Raw genomic sequence first — 22,354 nt, 5'->3', positions numbered from 1 at the left:
TTGTGGTACATACCTAATAATCCCAGTATTTAGATCTTGAGTTCAAGACCAGCCTAGGCTTCATGATGAGACTTTGTCTTTTGGATTTTCAAGATATGGTTTCTCTTTAGCTTTGGAGCCTGTCCTGGACTGGCATCAAACTCAGAGATCCACCTGCCTCTGCCTCCCAAGTGCTGGGATTAAAGGTGGTCGCCACCACTGTCCAGTGCCAAGGCTTTGTCTTAATAAAGCAAGCGAGTGAGCAGCTTCAGCCTTATTTGGTAGAATTGAGCCTCCTTTAAGATTCCCTTTTTAGAAAAAAAGAAAAACATTCTGATTCTTTTTTATAAGGTGCTTATTATATATCTTGCCACACTATTTGGGTTCTCTTTTTCATTGAAGTATTTATAACTTGCTTTCCCATTTGTTATTATGTAATAGACGTTTTCCCTTGCTTATAGTCTGTTTTTTTCCATAATGGCAATTTTTGATGAACAGATGTTAAAGTATTTGAATTTCTGTTCTTCCTGTTTGTTCTGTGATTTTGTATATTGGTTAGGAACCCTTTCTTTAACTTGGGTGTGTAGTGACTGCAGTATTTCTCTGAGATTGACTTTCTTTTGAAATCTGTTTCAGGTTCCCCAGCTGCTGCCCCCACCCCTGCCTCAGTGCCACAGGTATCCCAGCCCCCATTCTTGTTGGATGGGCTTTCGTCACAGCCTCTCTTTAATGACATCACTCCAGGTACAGTTACCATTCCCATCCTCACTTGAGCACCTAGCGGTGGTTATTGAGCAAAGGGAGTGTTAATTCTTCTATTGTTAGTTGACTGATCTTTCTGTATTTTCCCAGGCATCCCCTCTATCACAGCATACAGTAAGAATGGCTTGAAGATAGAATTCACCTTTGAACGGTCAAACACCAATCCCAGTGTAACAGTGATAACGATACAGGCCTCCAACAGCACAGAGCTAGACATGACGGACTTTGTTTTCCAGGCTGCAGTACCAAAGGTACTACAGTGTCTGCCTCTTTCTTTTGATTAAAAATTAGCTAACTTTGTTTTGTGCATTTGTTGAAGAATATATTGAATAGAGATTAAATTTTCAGATTTAACTTAACTCAGCAGTGTTACAAAATCAATGTAGTTCATTGAAGCCTGTCATTTTTGTGAATTTTTTTTTACTTTGTTCTATATACTCAGTGATCTATATATGGGTGGATTTCTGTAAATTATACGGTGTGTGTGTGGGGCGGTGGGTGGGTGGGTGTGGTCTTTCAGAAAAGGGTATCTGATTCCCTGGAACTGGAGTTACAGGTTTTTAAGAACTACCTAATGTGGGTCCTGGGAATTGGACTTGGATCCTCTGGAAGAGCAGCAATTGCTTTTAATTGCTGAGCTATCTCTCTAGCCCCAGTAACAGATATTTTTTTGGCTACAATAATGAAAGAAAATTCATCTGGGTATAGTGACACATGCTTGTGATATCAGCACTTGGGAGGCAGAGGCAGGAGGATTCCCATAAGTTCAATGCCAATCTTACCTAAGTAGTGAATTTTAGACCAGTTAATGCTACATACATAGTAAGACTTTATGTTTTAAATAAGTAAACAAACAGAAAAATTGGATTACGAGAACTGAATTTTATAAGGTGGGAAGTTAATGCTTAGTATTGACATAGGATTAGTAATGTAGTACTAAAGGTCTAAAATATAACATAGAATTAAGATGTTAACTAAAATAAAGGACTATTTGGTAGCTAATCACTAGGTTAGAATTAAAAAAATTTTAAACTGTTTATAGGAATTTTAAATTTTAAAGTTATTTATTTTGTATGTCTGCATATGCGTTCATGCATGTGGGTAGATACATATGTGTCATAGTTATGATAATGGACAGTTCCAACATAGTTATGTTGGAGGACAACTTTCAGAAGGTGGTTCTTTGTTTCTATCATGGGGCTTCTGGGGGTTTAACTCCAGTCATCCGAGTTGGTAACAAGTGCCTTCACACACAGAGCTGTCTCTCTAGCCTCAGAAAAAATTTCATGTCTTGATACTGGAGTGAAATTTAAAAATAACTAATTGTAATTTAAGTAATATTTGTTTTTGAGTAATGAAAATTTTTTAATGAAGTTAATTTAAAATGAGCAGAGTACAAAGGTTTTATCTGAAAGAGTGATTCAAACTGTAGAAAATATACAAGTGAATGATCATGGCACTGTTGCAATAGAATGTTAAAAACAGGTGTTAGGCTGTAGTTTGACGAACTCTGGCTTAGACTAAGCTAATTTAATCTTTCTGTGACATGTGCAGCATGGCATTCATACAACATGCATTTGGAAGCTGCCAGTGCTTTCCTGTAGTTACTGCTGTTTTTTTGTTTTGCTTTTTTAACCTTTGCTCATAATCTTAGAGCCAGAATAATTTATGTATTTTAAAAATAATGTGACAGTTATAAGTCACTTATAAATTCTAGAGCTTGTTCTGTTTTGATCTTAGTACTAGCTATGTTACATGAAGCAGGTCAGTCTCTGTGAGTCTGTTTGTTTATTTGCAAAGAAAGGTGATAATGAGTTAACTTTTTAGTGCTTTGAGGAATGAATTGTTTCTTGTGTTGGACCCAACTGGTAGCACCTTTCTTGTGTTCAGTGCTCAGGAAATGTCCGCTCTTACAACTTTGGGTTTTATAGTAATCATGTGGTACTGGCCTAGCAGCCTCACCTTTGTGTGGCCTTGTTTTGAGTGTCATACAGGGCACTGCATTTGTTGATGTGTCTTGAGCTTCAAAATGCCACATTTCATAGATCCTATTATATAGTTTGCATTTGTTAATGTCTCTGAAATTGAAATGCAATTTGAGTGATACCTTAGAGCCAAGGTTGTAGCTCAGATGATATCGTCCATCAGTGGAGCACTTGCCTATATGCACAGGGTTCTAAGTTTGATTGTCTCCTCCCCTAGCATAGAAAAACAAACTTGCCTTCTTGTCATAATTTAATGGGCGGCTTTGTTTCTTTTTCAGTGCTATATAAAATGACTGTTTGGGTCACAGTTGATAGTATCTTCAATGTAATGAAATATATTAGTAACAGCATTTTTGGTTTATATAATTTATTTTGACAATATAGTTTTAAGTGAGAACTAAAATAATAAGCCTGCCCTTGGAACTTGACTCTCTCCTTTTCTAATATTTGAGCTTATTTAAAAAAAAGAAAAAGAAAAAAACTTCTCTGTCTCTCAGGAAAGGCTTTTTTATAACTACTTAGTACATACAATACTACCTAACTTGCTTAGGCATTTTCTTACTTCATCTCTGTAAACACATAAAAACTTATCTACATTCAACAAATTATGATATTTGGCTTATCTTAGTCTTTTGCTCTTTGGGTTGGTTCTACATGTACTTTTTCTGTGAATGTTCCACTTATATATTAACAACTGGCTTTTTCAAGCCTTTCTTGTAAGGGCACACCTTAGCATAATCCACATTATGCAGGTTTTAGTAAATAAAAGTTTCTGAAGCCTAGTCATCAGATTACACAGAAGCAAAAAGCCTATAATTAGTGACTAGTATGTTGGTTTATTGAGTTTGAAAAGCTTTTCCTTTAGGTTCTTTGGGCTTTGTTTTAGGCCACAGCACCCAGTCTTTACTTGTGTAGTTGATCAGTTACTAAGCAGAGTTTGCAGAACAAGAATTGGTTACCTTTTGAAAAGTGATAGTCTAGAACTCCCTTCTGCTAGAAATGGGAAGTGGCATTTTCAGTTTTCACAGCCAGAGACCTAATTATGGAATTTTACAAATTCATTGAGTGATTTTCCACCTATATACTAAGGGTTGGTATCTGGGGAGAAAAAGCACTGGACAAACTATAGGGGAACCTGGGACTTGATGCATCTGCTTTATGTTTAACTTCTAACTTGCTGACATCTCTGACCTAACCCTGCTGCTTTTTCTGAAGAATGCCCTTTGTTCCTCTGTAGACATTCCAGCTGCAGCTTCTGTCTCCTAGCAGCAGCGTTGTCCCAGCATTTAACACAGGGACCATCACGCAAGTCATTAAGGTTCTGAACCCACAGAAGGTGAGTAACACATTTGGAGCAGGTCTCCATAAGGAGTAAACTTATTTTTAAATGTACCTTTTCTTTTCTTTTTCTGGTTTTTGTTTGTTCTCACTCATAGTTAGAGAAGAGATCTAGGAAAATGCCTGGTCTAACTTCCTTGTTCTTTTGTAGAGATAAACCGTGCCCAGGGACAGCAATGGATTAGTGACATCTTATTAAAATGCATCTAAAAATTCTCTATTTTGAGGATTAAAGGTATAGTTTTGAGGATTTAACAAAAGTTTAAATCTGAGGTAAAATCATTTGTTGAGTCAAAAGTCCATATTTACTAAATATGGCTATCAAAACTGGAAGCATTTTAAGTGAAGCAGTTAAATAAAAAATAGTGTTTGAACACAATTTAGCAATAGTTTCACTGTATCTTCTCAAAAAAAAATAAACTTATTTAATAATTAACCGTCCAACTTTCAAACTTCTTTTTGAAATGGTTCAGTTTTTTTCCTTGCAAGCTCTCTGGGTGTTTCTTTCTATGTTTCTTTGCCTGTTTTCTCTTCTGTGTTTTGATCATGTTATTAGTACAGATAAACACACATTATTTTCATCATCTGATACATGCAACAAATTTTTTCTTAATGTATTGATATTTGAAATTTGCCACATAAAATAAAATACACTTAAAACTACAGCTATTACCTGGGCACCCATTTTTTTTTTTTCCTTTTATGCTTTGGAAAGAGAGGCATTGATGATGATGTTTACCATGGGCTTTGTAAACCAAGCAGCAGTTGACTCAAATGTAGAACATAAGCAGTTTGTTCCCCTATTTCTCTAGAGACTTGGACAAAGAGTTAAATCTTTCGTGTGTCCTCTGACCTATCCCTAACATGGGGGCTACATGGCATTCTGCATGGGCGTGTGCTCTACTTTATGGCCTTGATGTTGACTCCTGAGCTCCAGTCTAGAGTGATAAGTAATTTGTTGTTGGCTGTTTGCCTATGTACCATGTGAGCTTTACTTTGTTGTACTTTGTTTGCCTTTAGGATTAAATATATCTGTGGAGCCAGGCATGGTGGCATGTGCCTGTAGTCCTTGATACCTGGGAGGTTGAAATCAGAGGATCACTTGAACCTAAGGTTTCGAGGCTAGCCTGGTCTATATAGTGGAATTCTGTTTCCAAGAAACAGTGTATTTATAGACTGGAGAGATAGGGAGATTTTATTTCAGTGAGTTAATTTATGGTTCTCTTTCCCTTTTATAGCAACAGCTGCGAATGCGGATCAAGCTCACATATAATCACAAGGGCTCAGCAATGCAAGATCTAGCAGAAGTGAACAATTTCCCCCCTCAGTCTTGGCAATGAGGGTCCAGCACCATTCTCATTCTTATCCCACTCAATCAAAGGAATTCTGGGAAGGAGGTTATGATTGCTGGCAAGTCCCCCAACTGAACCTTGGGCATGAGGAGCTGAGAGAACTGTCGAGGAGGGTTTTCCTCAAGTTACTGCTGACCCTGAAGCATTGGTAAAGACTAAAGTCCTCTCCTCTGCTGTTGAGGCTGGCTGCTTCTGGAGGCTACTTTGCACTCTTCCTCCTCTTCTCCCTTTTCCACACTTCACCCCTCCCACATATGCAGCCAGAATCAACATTCTCTGGGCCACTGAGGCAATCAGCAACTGGTCTGGAGGAGAGGACTGGAATTCATGGCAAGAAAACACTCACTCTGTTTCTGCAGCAAAGAGTGGCTCTTTCTTTCTACTGTTGTATCTCTGTGAACTGGGCAAGGTGGGGTGTTTGTTCCTCACTAGCTGGTTACCATCATAAGGCGCTTTTTACATCGGCATATGGAATGGAATTGTAACAATGGACATAAGGGAGCCATGCCCTTTTCTGCTGGTTCTCCCAATGTTTGAAAGAGGCATTAGGCTCCTGGGAGCCTTTTCTGTGCATTGCTGTATACACACAGACACACATGTATGTATGTATGTATGTATGTTTGTTATATATAAAAAAAAACTGGTTAGACCTTGAGAGGTTGTTTGTAAACACTGGACAGATGGAGTTCAAAGAGCTTTTGTTGAGATTTGGCATGAAGGATATGGTGCTCTATTTGTAATAGAAACTTCCAAGGCTCTTCCAGCTCCCCTTTCTCTCCATTCTTTAGCTGTAGTCATGAATTCTCCATGATTTTCAAAATCAATTCCCCTTAAAGTGCAAAGTAGACACTTTCTAAAAGACACATGAATAGTTATTAATGACCCTTTCCCCACCACAGTGTTTCTCCCACGCCCGTCACTTGCCTATTTGAGCTGTGGTAAATGGATCAAAAGAGTAGTTCAGTTTTCAAGAAACAGACTGTCACAAAACACCATAGCCCATAGGAAGAGCAGTACCAGACTTAATCTGGAGCACACTGGAGTCAGTTTTCCATTGCTCCAAACCCCCCTTTTAATTTCCTGAGCCTGGCTTGGACCTTGGCATTCCGTTTGAATTCCTTCTTCTAACTGGAACATTTGTGTTGTATCTGTAACACTGGCACTGAAATAAAGACCACACGGTTAAAGAAATTTTCCTATATTGTACTTTATGGTGTTGAAATGAAGCCTTGTAGCTTCCTTGCCCCCTATGTGAGAGCAAGTCTTATGGTCACCATAGTGTAGGAATGTCCTTTTCTGAGTCTGAAAGAAACCAGTCTCACGAACATCTGCATTAAAGATTTGAGCTTTTTAAACAGTAAGAGTGCCGAGTGCTTTTTAGAAAACACCCCGATGTCACCAAGCCTTTATGTTGGTTTGCTGGCTGACTGTCCTGCAGTACATGTTGAATGTACTATATACATTCAGGTATTCATGCACCATGTCTAATACACTGCAGGAGAAAGGAGAAGTGGGGCCCACCTTGCTTGTAAAGCATTTGCGGTTGTTACCATAATGTACAGTAGAATGACACTTTGGCTTCAGTTTTAAACTTTAATACAAATCTTTTCTCCCCCTCCCATTTCACCAAGCCTTTACTTAAAATCTTCAGTGTCTTGTCAAACCTAGCTCTGTATCAGATGCTAGACTATTCGTAACATTGACAAAACTGGAGTTGAGCTAAAGGCTCCAAAAGGGAAAGTTTCTGGTCTTAATAGTCTTTTCAGAGCAAAACTTACTCGACTGGGTAAATGGACAGCTGGGTTACAAACAGGATATCTCTCCTGTGTTCAGTAAAGCAAGTGTGGACACGTGTATACATTAGACAATTGCTCTGTCTGTGCAGTGAAACCCTTGAGGTTCCCTGCAGACAGATTTCATTGGATGGATATTTAATGCTGTGAAACATGATAGGATTAATGTTCTATTGGTGGATTTTTTGAATAGAATTTGTCTTAACATTCCTCTTTGTGTGGAGGCTTTATTTTCTCCTTTACATTCATAGCTAACCAGCTCAGGTTTTTGGTTGCTTTTTGTTGTTGTTGTTGTTGAACTGAGTTGAATCTGAAGAAATCTGCTCAAGACCAAGCTGAAAGACAGTGCTAGCCAATGGAGCTGGAAAGATCTTCTCTGCTGACAAATATATGCCTGGGTGATCAGAGTTTTGAGGTAGAGTATATGATCATCCATGTCTTTATTGAGAAGGAATAAAAATATCATGGCCTTAACACAAAGGGTGCTGCGTAGATATGAATTTATTTCAGAGATGACCTGAGCACCATACCGACGGACTAGCAGCCAAATAACTGCTTAGGATACTGATTGTTGTGAAGACTGTTCGAAGTGATTGGATCTTTGAAAGCTCCAGCGTGCCTTCTTAGTTTCTAGGATCAGCATTAGTTATCTTCTCACTTGGCCTTGCAGCTTAAAGGAGGGATCTCTTCGTTTCTGTGATTTCTTGCACATTTCATTCATTCCTTTCCCACATGTAAGACGTCAAGAGAAAACAGATTTGGATGGATTTGACAACCTCAGCCATTGTGAAGAAAGTGAAAGAAGACTTTTGAATGAGGTCAGGGTGATAAGCAGTGAGCCCCTCTTATTGACAATTTCATACGCACTTGTACCTCATTATTGCCTTCTTTGAAGAGTAGTTTTCATGTCATCCTTCTTTCCTACCCCAGAGTCATCCTAAGGGAGAATGCCTCTAAGTAATCTCAGAAAACTGCAGGAAGGGTCCTCTTCTGAGCCGCTTCTCCCACAATGCTTTGGTGCTGTTACATTGAGATGGTTTAAGGAGTCATGGAGGTTTTCTGCTGTGTATAGTGATCATCTGTTAACTTCAAGATCTTTTTTCATTTAAAGCAACATTCCTCAGTGTAACATTGCAGATACTCCTTTCCTGGTTAAAGGTGTGGGTCTTAACCTTTGTTTGTCTCCCTCATAAACTCCCCAGCACTAATAGTCTGAAATTTTTCATCTCCTATATAACATACTTTCCATTTCTGTGTTCCTTTAGAAAAAGTTGGAAGTTAGGGAATACTGCTTTTTGATTTGATTTCATTATCTTCTACATTGGTCCTGAGAACTAGGGGAAGAAGGCGTTTGAATGTGGTTTTTTTTTTTTTTTTTTTTTTTTTTTTTTTGTTTTTTTTTCCTAGTGAATGTATTTTAACTAGAGTGTCCTAAACTGAGAGAGAATAATACCCCTCCCCCCCAAAGACATCTTCACAAACTTTGTGGTTGGGAGGGCTGTGTATGCCAGTGTATTTGTCAGTCTGGGTGTAGGGGAAGATCACTGAAGAGAGAACTGCACAGGAAGTTCTGAAGTTTAAAATACTTCTGGCCAGCTCCAGCTTGGGAGGGTGGAGCTGTTTGTAGAAATGAAAGTCAATACCTTTTTCAAGCAATAGCAGTGAGTGGGTCCCATAGACAAGGTTCCATTCTCAGAGCTTGGGACACTTAGAAGAAAATACTGAAGCAGCTTGAGCAGTTGCTTCTTGATTCTGGCTTCAAGATGGAGCATGGGAGACATTTCCCCCCTAAGAACCTGCATTTGCGCTTTGTGTGTTTTGTTTTTATTTTTATTTGGGGACCTCATGGGAAAGGGCTTCTGAACTCTTTCCTTTGTGTTCCTGTAAAGTCCTTTTTCTTTCACGATGTTGTAAGTTACATTTTCATTAAGCCCCATCACATCTTCTTTACTGTAAAATTATTAAAAGGCTGTTTCCAAATGGGACAGCTAATGAAGTTCTAATTATTGCAGACATATTTTTGAGATGTAAAAAAAAAAAATTTAAAATGAAATGATAAGTCTTAGAGGTGAGTGAGGAATAAAATGGATGTAAACATTTACATGGGATGCATTTGGATTCTGCTGTGTGTATTGTCTTTTGGTTGAAACAAATTATGAACAGTGACTAATAATAAAAAGTCAATACTCAATGATTTAAAATTTGCTTCCTTGCTTTTTACATGTGAATTAGAAGCCTTAGATGAGTTCTTACTCCAAAGCTTTGAGCTAGACAGAACTTTTTAATACTCCTTTGTGCAGAAATCTCACCAAGAAAAGAAACAGCATTTAAAAATTCTTGTAGATTGAGTGTTGGTGGCGTATACCTTTAGTCCCAGCACTTGGGAGACAGAGGCAGATGGATCTCTATGAGTTTGAGGCCAGCCTGGTCTACAGAGCTAGTTCCAGGACAGGCTCCAAAGCAATACAGAGAAATCCTGTCTCAAAAACAAAACAAAACAAAAAAATCCTATAGATACTATAGTGAAAAGTCTAAAGAGCAGGTAGACATTTCACTGTAATTCAACTACTATCATGTTTGTTTTCTACACATAGGTGAATTCTCAAAGCTAGGAAGCCAGTAAGATGAACTATATTAAGGACACTCATGTTTCATTATGTTAGGTTTGTGTTTTGTTTGTTGGCTTGGTTGATTTTTGGTGACTTGTTAGAGAAAGACCTGAATAGCCCGAATAAACTACATTTCATGGGGGAGGGGATTTGTGTGTGTGTGTGTGTGTGTGTGTGTGTGTGTTTGTGTGTATGCAGGCCAAAGGTCTACCTCAGGTGTTGTTCTAACGGTGTTGTTCCTCAGGAGTCATTCACCTTGTTACTTGAGACAGGGTCACCCCCTTTGACCTGGGGCTCAACCATTAGGCAAGGTTGGTTGGCTAGCAAGGTCCCCTGCCTCCACATCCCCAAGCTGGGATTATAAGTGCTACCTTTTGGGAATTCAGGTCCTTATTCTTGCGTGGCAAGTTTTCTTCCCAAACTTCATATCCATCCATTCATACATACATACATACATACATATATACATCCATTCATACATCCATCCATTTTTGCTGAAGATTGAAAGCTTTAGGTTTTCTGTCAATTCTCATGGTCCCTAACATTCCCTTAAGTGAGAAAGGAGAAGTTATGACAGTCTCTAGAGTGAAAAGGAGAAGGGTGTAGACCATTATCTACTTTATGCAGCAATGCCCTTTGGCACCATTTGATAACATTTCTATAAGCTTGTATTTTATATGTCTTCCCCAGCAATAAAATTTATCATTGTTTATGTAATTAAATTTAGCTGACATCTAGGTCTAACTGGTGAAAATAGAAAAGCTATAATTTAGCCAGTAAACAAAAACTAGACATTTGCTTAACAGTGCAATGAATTGTGCACAGTTTTGAACTTCAATCCAGAAGCACAAAGTTAATTTTATTCACTCGAACAGCATTCTGTGATCTCCCCAGTTCAGCTATCTCCATATGTAAAAAATAAAAATGTTCAATGGGCTTGAGGTACATTCAGTGGTAGAATACTTACCTAGCTTGTATGAAGCCCTATGCTCACTATAAAAGAAGAAAGGAAATGTTCAAAGGGAAAAAAAAAAAAAAAAAAAAGACCTTCAAACTTTGAAGTGGGTTAAACAGTGTTTGGAACCAGAATACAGAACACCTAAATCTGCTTATCCTGTGGTAGCATAACACTGGATATGGACCAAAAGAGGACTTTGTGATCAGCGAAAGAATAGGAACTGGACATGAAGCTCCTGGCTCTTATGTCATAGAGTATATGTGTAGAGCCTCAATAGGAAGGAAATGGAGAGGAGAGATCCTAATGATTCATTGTGAGGAGCCTGCAGTGGGGCAGATAGTTTTTTTGTTTGGTTTTGTTTTTGTACACACACACACACATACATAAATCCAGAGGAATTTATTTTTAGGGTTAGTTTCAGCTGTTCACCATTTCCAGAAAGTGTGGTTACATAACACTTGGCATACATTGTACACATTGCCTTGAACTGGGGTAAGGACCAAATGTGACCTTTGTAACAATATGCTATGTTAACATCAGTACATAATTGGAAAAGGAAACATTAGCAAATTATTGTTGATGAACTTGACCTGAACTAATGGGGACTTTTAAAGGTAGCTATATGTAAAAACTGATCCCCCAAGATATTTGGACCAGTGCTCTTGGGGTATTTCTTTTATAAGAGGTATGGCCAGTTTGAAGTAGAAAATACTTAGTTTTTAGCATGTGGATATATTTTGAGTTGATTGTGTAGGCTACTATTCAGATAACTAAAAAGATAACCACTTTTAGGAAACATTGCTGTTCCCTAGTCTGAACTCATTGCTGGACTTGGGACAGGGCCAGATGTGATAAGTCACATGAGATCTGGAAGCAGAAATCTGTAGTACTTCAAGAAACAGGCTTTTGGAAATATCCCCAACTTCTTTTTTCTTTGCCCTTGGCCATCTACTTCTGGCTTCAAATTAGTGCCTGTCCAATATACATAAGTGTGTTTGCTGAGAAATCACCTAGGAAGCTATGAAATAGAAATCCAACTAAATCAGGTAGGTTTCTTGAAATAATTTCAAAGTGGAAGGAAAACCCTTGGAAATAGCTTATCTTTCACCTTATATTAGATTTGGCATAGAGAAATCATGTTTACTATATTAAAAGAAAACCAAGGAATGAAGATTGGGACTGTGATAGATGCAAAATAAGTCATATGAAGACAGAAAATAACCTTTTATAGAGGAAACATTTTAATATGAGGCAGAACCTTTGAAGCAAAATTCATCTTGACACATAAATTAACTCCAAGTTAAAAAAGTCTCAAGACAGGTTCTGTTAGATCTCAAATGCTCTTGCATAAAGCCCATAGTTAAAGTACTCCAGACAAATAGTTGGATTAGCCAAACAGAAGCAGTGGATTGCTTATTATTGGAGAAGTTGTTTTACATTTTAGTTTCTTACAAGTTGACTGAGATTCAGCACATTCGTAAGGGAGGAAGCCCTAAAAAAACAGAGATCTAGAAGTCTTTTAAGATTTAGGAGCAGTAAAATTTAGGAGCTAGTGACTTTTGGGAAATCTAGAATTTCAAAGTTATAACAGCTACTATGAATTTCTGAGTTAGGCTCTTTGTGTGTTTTGTTCACTACACCTTGATAACTGCCAAGTAGATTTAATTTAGTTAATTAAGTGGAAGGGACTGGAGAGATGGCTCAGTGGTTAAGAGCACTGGCTCCTCTTCCAAGTTCAACTGGGAAGGAGAATCAGAAGTTCAAGGCCAGCTTTGGCTATATATTGAGCTGGGAATCAGCTTGGGCTACAAGTAACTGTCTTACAAAAACAAAAACAAAACCTGAAAGAATTAGATTAAGTAATTAGTGCAAATACAGATCTGAGTACAACTAAGATTTGAAATTAGGCAGACTCATAATTCGGTTCACTGACCACAAAACCACCATCTCTTCAAGAACTAAAAGAAAAGCCAACCTTTAAAATACTCTTTGCTGAGCCGGGTGTTGGTGGCACATGCCTTTAATCCCAGCACTCGGGAGGCAGAGGCAGGTGGATGTCTGAGTTCGAGGCCAGCCTAGTCTACAAAGCGAGTTCAAGGGCAGGCTCCAAAGCTACAGAGAAACCCAGTCTTGAAAAGCCAAAAAAAAAAAAAAAAAAAAAAAAAAAAAAAATTCTTTGCTGAGTTAAGCCTTGCAAAATAATAAGGCTTACACAACATATTACTATTTGAGAAAATATTTCTGATACTTAGACTTCAGGGGACATTGAAATGTGGCCGGGAGCCAATGATGCCTGCATACTTGAGGTTGTTTGCTGAAGAAGGTTGCAAGCTGTCTCCTAAAAGAGGTGAGTAAGTATATGCAACAGTTCTCTCACTTCCAGTGCATGCGAGGTGACAGGCACAATTAAAAGCAGGAAACGTCTTGGCTAGAGAATCGGTATAGGGCAGCACCTTGGCTATCTTAACAGGTGCAGGCTTCACCTGCGTCTTCCTCTGGCCTCTTCTTGGAGCACAGGGAAAGCGACAAATTGCTCTCTCTCAGTGCCTCAGTCCTCTAAGCCATGGGTGGAGCGCGGCAGAGGTTAACCCTGCAGTGGCGCCAGGCTCCCACAATTCTGCTTTGGCCTCAGCAGGCCAGCAGCTACGTAGGTCTAGCAGGGCCCGGGGCGGAGCCGCAGGGGGCGGGGCGTCGGGGATAGGGGCGGGGCCTAGGCGGAGGGGTGAGGCCTCCCGCTGCTCGCGCGCGCCTCCGAGGCTCGCGCGCTGTAGCGCCGGCCGGGCGTCTCTGAATCCTTGGCCGCCAATGGGGGAGGTGGAGCCCGGGCCCGCGGGCCCGCTGGAGCCCCCGGAGCCACCTGAAGCGGCGACGGATCGCCGGCCCGGCGGGATCCGGGTCCTGAAGGTGAGGCGTCAGGGGGTGGGAGGGAGCGGTAGGGCCGTGTCCACCTTCGCCAAGCTGCCCGAGGCGGCGGGCGCCCCCCGCCCTGCGTCCCTCGGCCTCCTGCACCCGGCCGGGGCGCCGCGGGCCTGCTGTACCTCTGTCCGCGCCCCCGCCGGGGCCTCGGCCGCCTGGGTCCCTGCTGCTGCCCATCCCTGGCCACCGCCGGGCAGGCCCAAGACTTCGGGCCGCTGCCGCCCTCCCACCCCCGCCCTCGCATCCCCGGGGCGCAGTCGCTTCCTTGGGCCTAGCCAGGGGTCCCTGGTGCCTGTCCCGGGGGGCTCGAAGGGCGGGCATCTCCTGGCAGCAGCCAAGCGGCGAGTACGCAGGGCTAGGCGGACACCTGAAGACATCACCCCAGCAAGAGGATGGCGGCGGCGATTGGCCAGGCGCCGCGGTGTGCGCGGGCTGCGCCGGCTGGAGCAACCTCACACTGCCCTCGGGACTGGCTACCCAGTTCTGAACCGACTCCGAGCTTCAAGGCGCGACACCTCACGCTCCCCGCTCGGGGACAGTCCCGGAGAATCTGCGCCTGGGGACTCGCTGGGCGTGTTGCGGGGGTGGGGGGGGGAGGAGCAGAGCCCGAAGGGGCACTCCTGCTTGGCTGACAATCAGGGGAGAAGGCAGTGGGGGAGCTGTTATGCAACAGGCACCTAAGCTGGGCTTTTTGGTAGAATCAGGGGAGTAGGAGGAAAGGAAAACAGATGCAGGCGAAGGGGGAGTGGAGCCTTGAAGGTGAGTGATGACCAGAAGTTTCTATGCAGGAAGAATGCAGAAGGTGAGGTGAGGTGATGTGAGGTCAGCAGAGATGGTTAAAGGGTGGCTAACTGGGTGGAGTTCTCCACTAACCTCTGAAATAGTGCAGTGAAAATTTCCCGTAGGTTCAGTATATAAATCAAGTGGAATGGAATTTCTCTAGTGTTCTAGAAGAGGAATCAGCAGAATTTAAAACTTGCCAAAGAAGAGGGGGAAGAAAATTGAGATGTAATGTGTTTCAAAAACAGTTTGCCAAACATCAAACATACGTATTCTCAAAAGCAAACATTAAGTAATTGAGATTGTTGTTGAGTATTATTTCCTTTTATTAAGATTATTAGTAAAGTAGCACAAACATGGGAACGCCAGAAAAGCAGATTTGATACACTTAATGAATTAATGAAACCAATACTAAATAAAATGTAAATCGTATTTTTTTCACCTCTCAGTCTTAATGCTTAGACTTAGAGAACTTCTAGTTGTTACCTTAGACTACTTCATCATTGTTACCCACACTGAAATTTACTCAAGCATAAAGGAATGCAATTACTCAAAGTCTTTTGTATATTTAAAATGACAGCAAATATCAAACTATAAATTGTGAGTAAATTCAATGCAAACAAAAGTTTTGCAGGCCTATCTTAGGAGGAAATAGTTTTGAGAGGCATGTAATATCTTTTGGTATGTAAAAGATGAGCAATTTTATTTTATTTTAGCCATGTAACCTTTTTGGGAAGTGTTGAAGTGGTAAATTGTGTGAAAGAGAATGAAAACCTTTATTGAAGACTGTTTCCCTGGTTTCCAATGTTCCCATTTTGGGATCATTAAAAAGAGTGTAGTGATTGGTCAGTCTTGATTCTGGATCAGTACTGAGCTCTTGAGATGAGAGCCTATCTGGAGCCCTTTCTAGTCCTTGCTTTCCTGCAAGTGGTAACACTCTAATCCTTGTTAGTAAGACCATGGGAAAGGTGTTCCACATACAGAAGTTCTCTTAAGTTGCTGGGTGGCTCACTTTCCAAAGTGCAGCCTATACAGAATACATAGGTAAGCAGAAAACTTTCTGAACCTTGAAGAATGTCATAATTGCCCACATGTTTTTCTCTGAAGATGTTTCTAAAGACTCCTGGAGCCTAGATAGTAGCTGTGGGTTAGGAGTAAGGCTCTGTGGTAGAGAGTGTGCTTTGAATGTACAAGGCTCTGGATTTACTCCTTGGCCCCAGCTTCAAAATACCAATACTGATTAAAAAAAAAAAAAAAAAGGATGGAAGAAGACCTTTTATTCCTTATATTACTTACACTCAACACCAAGTCATGAACATTATTCTCAAGTCTTCATAAAAAGCACAACATAACTAAGCTAATATCCAGACTACATCAAGGGCCATCTGTCTATACAGAGCGGAACATTTTATTCAAAATATATTCAAAATATACTCCTAAACAAGGGCTCTGAGCTTCTGCCTTCAGGCTCATCTATTCAGAAGGATGACATGAGAGATCATTTAAGTCTAGGGCAGCCTGAGCAACATAGTAAGAATGTATCTTAAAGTTCTAAAATTTATCAAATTACAGAACCAGGCTTAAAAGTCCTTAGGGGTTTTGGAGAGATGGCTCAGAGGGTATGAGCACTGGCTGCTCTTCCAGAGGGCTTGGGTTCAATTCCTAGCATTCACATGGCAGCTCACAACTGTCTATAACTCTAGGTCCAGGGGATCTGACACCTTCACACCAATGCATGTAAAATAAAGTTAAATAAATTAAAAATAAAAGGTGTTCAGATGTTTCCTGTGATTTTGAGATTATGGATTTGTTAAGCATATGATAGGAAGTTACACCCAATCTATTTTGTGAATATTATATCCAAATATATATTTAAAATTGTATGTGTGTGTGTGTGTGCATGCTCGTCTGCATATATATATATATGTGGACATCAGAGGTAGATATCAGATGTCTTTTTCTATTGGGTTTTTTTTTTTTTGGAGACAGGGTTTCTCTGTGTAACAGCTCTGGCTGTCCTGGTACTTGCTCTGTAGACCAGGTTGGCCTCCTCAATGCTGGGATTAAAGTTGTTGGTCACTGCTGTCTGACTGTTCTTTACCTTATTTTTAGAGACAGAGTTTCTTATTGAACCAATTCTACTAGTCTGGCTAACCAGCAAACCTCTGGGTCTCCACCTTCCAGTGCTGGGATTTCCTGTGCAGGGAATTGAACTCAGATCCCTATGCTTGCATGCCAAGCACATTACCAACAGCTATCTGCTCAGCCTTGCTTTTCCTTTTTGTTTGTTAGGTATTATTTTCTTGAAACAGGATCCTACTAGGTAGGCTTGGATGGTATGGAACTTGCTATGTGTTCCAGGTTGATCTAGAACTTCCAACAATTCTCCTGCCTTTGCTTTCTGAGTGCTATATATGGTTCTAAACAGCTAATGCCAAAACATTTTTAATGAGCTGCCATGCTCTTCCTCTTTCTAGTGTCACAATCTTCCTGGTTCCTTAGAAACACTCCATAATGTGATATTGTTGTAAAGCCCTTATTTTAAAGCTTGAATGCAGAAGCATCTCTCTCCTTAAGGTATTCTACACTCTGATATTGCTGACTAAGGATGAAGATTGACCAGGCTTGTTTCGACTGTGCGAGACTTCTGTGTATGGTTTACCATCTTTGAGCTGATCATAGCTCTCATATATTATCTTCATTTTTAGAATTAGAAGTGTTAATCTCGGGGGCTAGAGAGATGGTTCAGTGGTTAAGAGCACTGGCTGTTCTTCCACAGGACCCAGGTTCAATTCCCAGCACCCACATGGCAGCTCATAACTGCCTGTACCTCCAGTTTCAGGGGATCTAACACCTTCATACAGACAAACACAACTGTGCATGAAATAAAAATAAGTAAATTATTTTAAAAAGTGTTAAATTTAAGTACTGGCTACTTAATTCATAGCCTGCACTAAAATGTTTAGCTTTGTAGACAGACTTTAATATTAATTTTTTTATATTTATTTGATTTTATGTGATGCATTCCGGTGTCTCTGGAAGTCAGAAGAGGGCTTTAGGTCCCCTGGTTTATGAATTATTATGAACCACCATGTAGGTTCAGGGAACTAAGCCTGGGTCCTCCTCAAGAGCAACAGGGGTTTTTTAACTGCTGAGCTATCTCTCCAACCCTGACATTTAAATTGTCTTTGTACACATGGTTGATATGGTGGATGATTATAATTGTGTTCCCTTTTGGGTAAATTTGTGATAACAGCTTTTATAAAAGTAAAGGAGAAAGTGTCTTCAAATAAGCAATTTCAAGCTAGTTGATTCTTGGAAGTTGAAGGCTTCTTAGAGGACAGTGTCACCTGCAGTGTTAAGTTCTTTCCAGTAGTGCCTCATGTGTTAGTCAGTAAAGCAGGACATTCCTGAGAAGGAAGCACTAGGTAATATAGCTAATAATAACTCAACAGTCTATCTTTGTTATTGTTGCTGTATGTCTTTGCTTTGCTTGTTCTCAAGGCCATTTAAATGGCTATTGGTGAGGTGCAGATGAGAGACCAACATAACTTTATGTTTAATAACATAAAGTTCTTTAGGAAATGTATAGTCTTAAAGGAATGCATGTGCACATTTACAAATGATTGCTGAAACCCTCTGAAAGGTGCTAGTGTGGTGGCATATACTATAATTCTGCACTTGGGAGATGGATTTGACAGGATTAAAAAGTCAAGGCTGGCCTCACCTACAGAACAGAATGATTTTGAGGCCAAAGTGGGGTGCATGAGCCTTCATCTCAAACAAATAATCCTTGGAAGAAAATTCATAATAATTTTGGGGTCTTTCTGGACTTTTCTAAGACTGTGAAGGTCAATGAGTCATTATTTGACCTACTATTTATATTTATATTTTACTGTTATTTTCACATCAGGGTCTGACTTTTTAGGGTTAACTGGTCTCAGACTTTCAGCAGTCTTCCTGCCTCAACCTCTTTAGTTTGGTCATTACAGGCATGTGCATCATGCTTGGCTTTTAAAAAGCCTGTCATGTCAGTGGTGTGTGAATTGGGTCTGCTTACTTTTCGTTCTCTAGGGTGGGGTGCAGAGCCTCTTTTGTAAATGTTACTCTGTCAAATAGAACCTGTTAATTTTCATTAAAGATTAGAAAATAACGCTTATTCAAAATTAGCTGGTAGTTAACTATTCAGTGGTTATAATTTCTTAGTGTCTCTTGTATATTTGAGATGAGCACTTGAAAGCCCTTTATTCATTTGGAGACATTTAAGCATGGAGGAAAGTGTATTTGGTGTAACCTGTGTCAAGGTTTTAGTCTATGTGGTTTTAAATAGTGCTAGATCTTGAAGAGCTGCAGAAAGATGTGTTAGGTCTGGAAGTGTTACTCAGATGTAGAGAGCTTATCTAATATTTCAAAGCTTGTGTTCAATCCCTAAGACTGTTTTTCAAAAGCTAATTTACCTGTGTTATCCTAAATTTAAACCGTAATGGAATTCTTCTCTTTGTTGTAAATTCATCACATGTAGGAAGGAATTCATCACATGTAGGCTAAGAGCCTTGTTTTAACTGTTTACTGATGAAACCCACATTGGTCTTGAACTTGATCCTCTTGCCTGTGACTCTCCAGTCTCCAGCATTTGGGATTACAGGCATGTGTCTCCATGTCTCCTGGCTTAGTTTACAGTTATTCTCAAGTATTTGCTCTTAGTCAAACTAATACGTTCTTTATATGTATTTCTGTTTTCTAGTGAGGAATACTAGTGGAAGTGTGTGTGTGTGTTTTTTTTTTTAATTTTGACTTTGTAAAGATTATGTGGTTTGTTACAAAAATTAATACTTTTTAAGTTTATTCAATTCCTCATCATAGCTAATTGATGAAGCTAAAGTGCAGATTGGGTAATCAATTCTTGTATTGTCACCTGTGTCTGACATTCTTCAAGAAAAACTGTCAGGGTCTTGGTGGTGAAAAGACTGAGAAACCAAATGATTACAATTCATGGTCATATGTGTATAGTAGAAGTATATTCAAGGTGACGGTATTCTCTTGAGAGGAGAACCATTGATGCTAGACATGGGTGAGAGGTGCGGAAGGCTCCAAAGAAAGCCTATCTCAACAAAGGTTTGGAGAGTAAGAGCATGTGGATAAGTAAGATGGAGAAGATATGTTACATATGCCACAGAATGGTGGAATGGTTAATGTGCCCAGGGACACAGATGGCTAGAGAGGACTGAAACACAGCAAAGGGTAGTAGGAAGCCAGTAGATATTTATTTATTTTTGTTGACTAGAAATGACCCATTGTGAAAACAACAGGCAAATGGTGACTTTTAGAAACTATTTGTTATTGTTTCATTTCTGTTTGTGTTTTGAAACAGTCTCCGTATGTGGTTCAGTCTGCCTTGGAACTTAATTATGTAGGCTAAGTTGTCCTTACACTCTAGAAACACTCCTTGCTCTTTGGCCTTACTGCTGGATTATAGGTATGCCCCACCATGCTTGGCTAGAAATTTTTATATTGGCTCCTAACAGTTGTTTTGCTTTAAGATAGCTTGACTTCACAGTATGTATGTGAATCTTACATACTGCGGTTATAAAATACCAGCAGTAATTGTTTTGAAGCATGCTGGGAAGGACAAGGATATTTTATTTGTGTTATAAGACTGTGCTTAGTGAGTTTATTTGGATTGTGAGATTCAGAAAGTCTGTATTGCCAGATCAGAGTGGGGAGATCGTATCAACTCATTCTTTATGTGCAAGACTTAGTTTATATGTGTCAGTCTGATATAAAATAAACTAGTAACTATTATTTCTTTTTTTTTTTTTTAGATGTAAAGCTGTAGGCCAGTTACTTTTTCTTATTGGTTAGCTCTGTCTTAATTATTAACCCATTTCTATTAATCTAAGTATTTCCACGTGGTCTTATCTTACCAGAGAGAGGGGCTGGCATTCTTCTCTCTATCCTCCATCTTGGATCTCCTCCCTCCTACTTCCTCTCTCCTCCTAGTCTCTTAGTCCCACCTATCTTGCTTTGCTATTGGCCAACAGTGCTTTATTCATTAACCAATAAGAGAAACATATTTACAGAATGACATCTCCCATCACCTTCTCTTTTCTGTCTAAAATAAAAAGAAGGGTTTTAACCTTACGATAGCAAAATGTATAACAAAACAGATATCAAATAAGAACCACAGTTAACAATTTAGCTAAATTAACATTTAGCAAGATTTAAAGAAAATATTTTATCATCTGTCCTATCTTTGTGAGTCTGAAGTCCTATATGTAAATTATCTTTAATCCTAACTAAAGAAAACTATAACCATAACTATCTGTCTTCAACTCCTTCAAAGACCACAGATATATAAACTCTAGAAATGACAGAGACATCTTGCCTGGTCAGTCATCTGAAGTTCTTCTGTAATGTTCCATCTTCAGCCTATAGGCCATAGTGTGTCTGGCAGACTCCTCAGCAAAGCAGGAAACTTTAAACTGTCCATCTGTATTGGCAGTTTGTCAGTCACTTTTTTCTGTGTTCTGCAGAATGTTTGACAGACTCTTCCATGAAGCAGGAACCCTGTAGCAATGTCCATCTTGTATCAACAGTCACTTTCCTGTGGGTCCTGCATGTCCAGTTTATATAGCATAAAGTCAAACAGTACAGACAAGAGCAGTATCTTGCCCAAATGGCTAGTCTTGCCATATCGAAAGCAAATTCCATAAACGTGTTTCTTCAAGGTCCATCTTCCTTTCTGATATATGTGGTGTTGCCAGGAGCAGTTGTACGTCACTGTTAAGAAAAAACCTAAACCATTTTAAATGCCATATTATGTAGGTTTTTGAAAGGTTTGAAGAATGTCTGTCCATCTCAGATACAACTCTGTGTATCTTGAAAACCTAACTAACTTAACTCTTAAGTTTTGACTTTCATAGGTAACTATCTATAATCTTTATTAAATACACATTACATTTTTAAATGAGCTATATAAACACAATACCTAAACAAGAGGAGAAATATACACATCACAAAATTGACCTTAAATTGTATCAATAAATGAAAATCCATTTTAAAACAAAGTATTCATCTCTATACCAGAATCCCCTTTGTACCTTTAAAAGAATTGGTTGTGATCATTAACCATTTATAATCAAGCCCATTTAAATGACAACAAACATTTATAAACAATATTTGGGAATTTGGGGGTCGTTCTTTCCAAACTGCTTCCTGCTGGTAGGGGGCACTGTTATGGGGGATGCCTTGTCCCAACTGTTTTGAATGTTGGATCACCTGGGACTCTGTTTCAGGGGTTCTTACTTGATCAAACCACATTACTCTAGAAGGAATCCTCAGCTTTTCATTTTCTGTGGAAACAAATTTAGAAATTCTTTTCCCCAGTAACTTGTCCTTAGTCTTAAATTTTGAAGTCAAAGCATTTTTTTTTTCAAGCTGATACATTTTATTTTCTTAGGGGAGGCTTATATAGGACCATGGGCAGTATGTGAGCAGGGTTTGAGCGTAGCCAGGGCATGGGCACTGGCACATAGGCAGAGTGAGAAGGTCGTAGAAGGAATGCCCTGAATTGTTTAGCTAACCTGTAATTGGCTGTAAATTGCAGCAGGAGAGATAGCCCTGAGCTGGATAGCTACTCTTTAGCTGGCTGTTAAACTGCAGCAGGAGAGAGAGCCCTGAGCTATTCTTTAACTGGCTGTGAGACCACAAGCCTGTACCTTGGAATGTTCTGCTGAACATTCTGTTTATTTCTTTAAGAGGCAGTAATTTTCTGCCTGAGAGACCTGAGGTTCTGAGGATGGTGATGGTCCCCAAGAGTACTAGGCATGGCATGACTCATTGTGACACTGGTGTCCACTTGCTGTGGGTGAAACTATTCTTC

The 22,354-nt window shown here is 39.7% G+C and overlaps 2 protein-coding genes across 2 annotated transcripts in view; both read left to right on the top strand.

The window, feature by feature from the left end:
* The window catches only part of Ap1g1 (adaptor related protein complex 1 subunit gamma 1), an 84,773-nt gene extending 75,363 nt beyond the window's left edge, over window positions 1–9,410 (top strand). Inside the window, exons 20-23 of the mRNA XM_051201530.1 lie at window positions 616–723; window positions 832–992; window positions 3,964–4,062; window positions 5,303–9,410. Of these exons, the coding sequence (XP_051057487.1) occupies window positions 616–723; window positions 832–992; window positions 3,964–4,062; window positions 5,303–5,404 (470 nt within the window). The 3' untranslated portion in view covers window positions 5,405–9,410. The remainder of the gene's footprint in view (window positions 1–615; window positions 724–831; window positions 993–3,963; window positions 4,063–5,302) is intronic.
* Window positions 9,411–13,491: 4,081 nt separating this feature from the next.
* Phlpp2 (PH domain and leucine rich repeat protein phosphatase 2) overlaps window positions 13,492–22,354 on the top strand; it is a 74,171-nt gene continuing 65,308 nt past the window's right edge. Inside the window, exon 1 of the mRNA XM_051201577.1 lies at window positions 13,492–13,680. Within this exon, the coding sequence (XP_051057534.1) occupies window positions 13,582–13,680 (99 nt within the window). The 5' untranslated portion in view covers window positions 13,492–13,581. The remainder of the gene's footprint in view (window positions 13,681–22,354) is intronic.

Source organism: Phodopus roborovskii, unplaced genomic scaffold (assembly GCF_943737965.1).
Source record: "Phodopus roborovskii unplaced genomic scaffold, PHOROB, whole genome shotgun sequence".
NCBI lineage: Eukaryota > Metazoa > Chordata > Mammalia > Rodentia > Cricetidae > Phodopus > Phodopus roborovskii.
The sequence above is the reverse complement of the archived record's forward strand: the minus strand, read 5'-3'. Positions and strand labels throughout refer to the sequence as shown.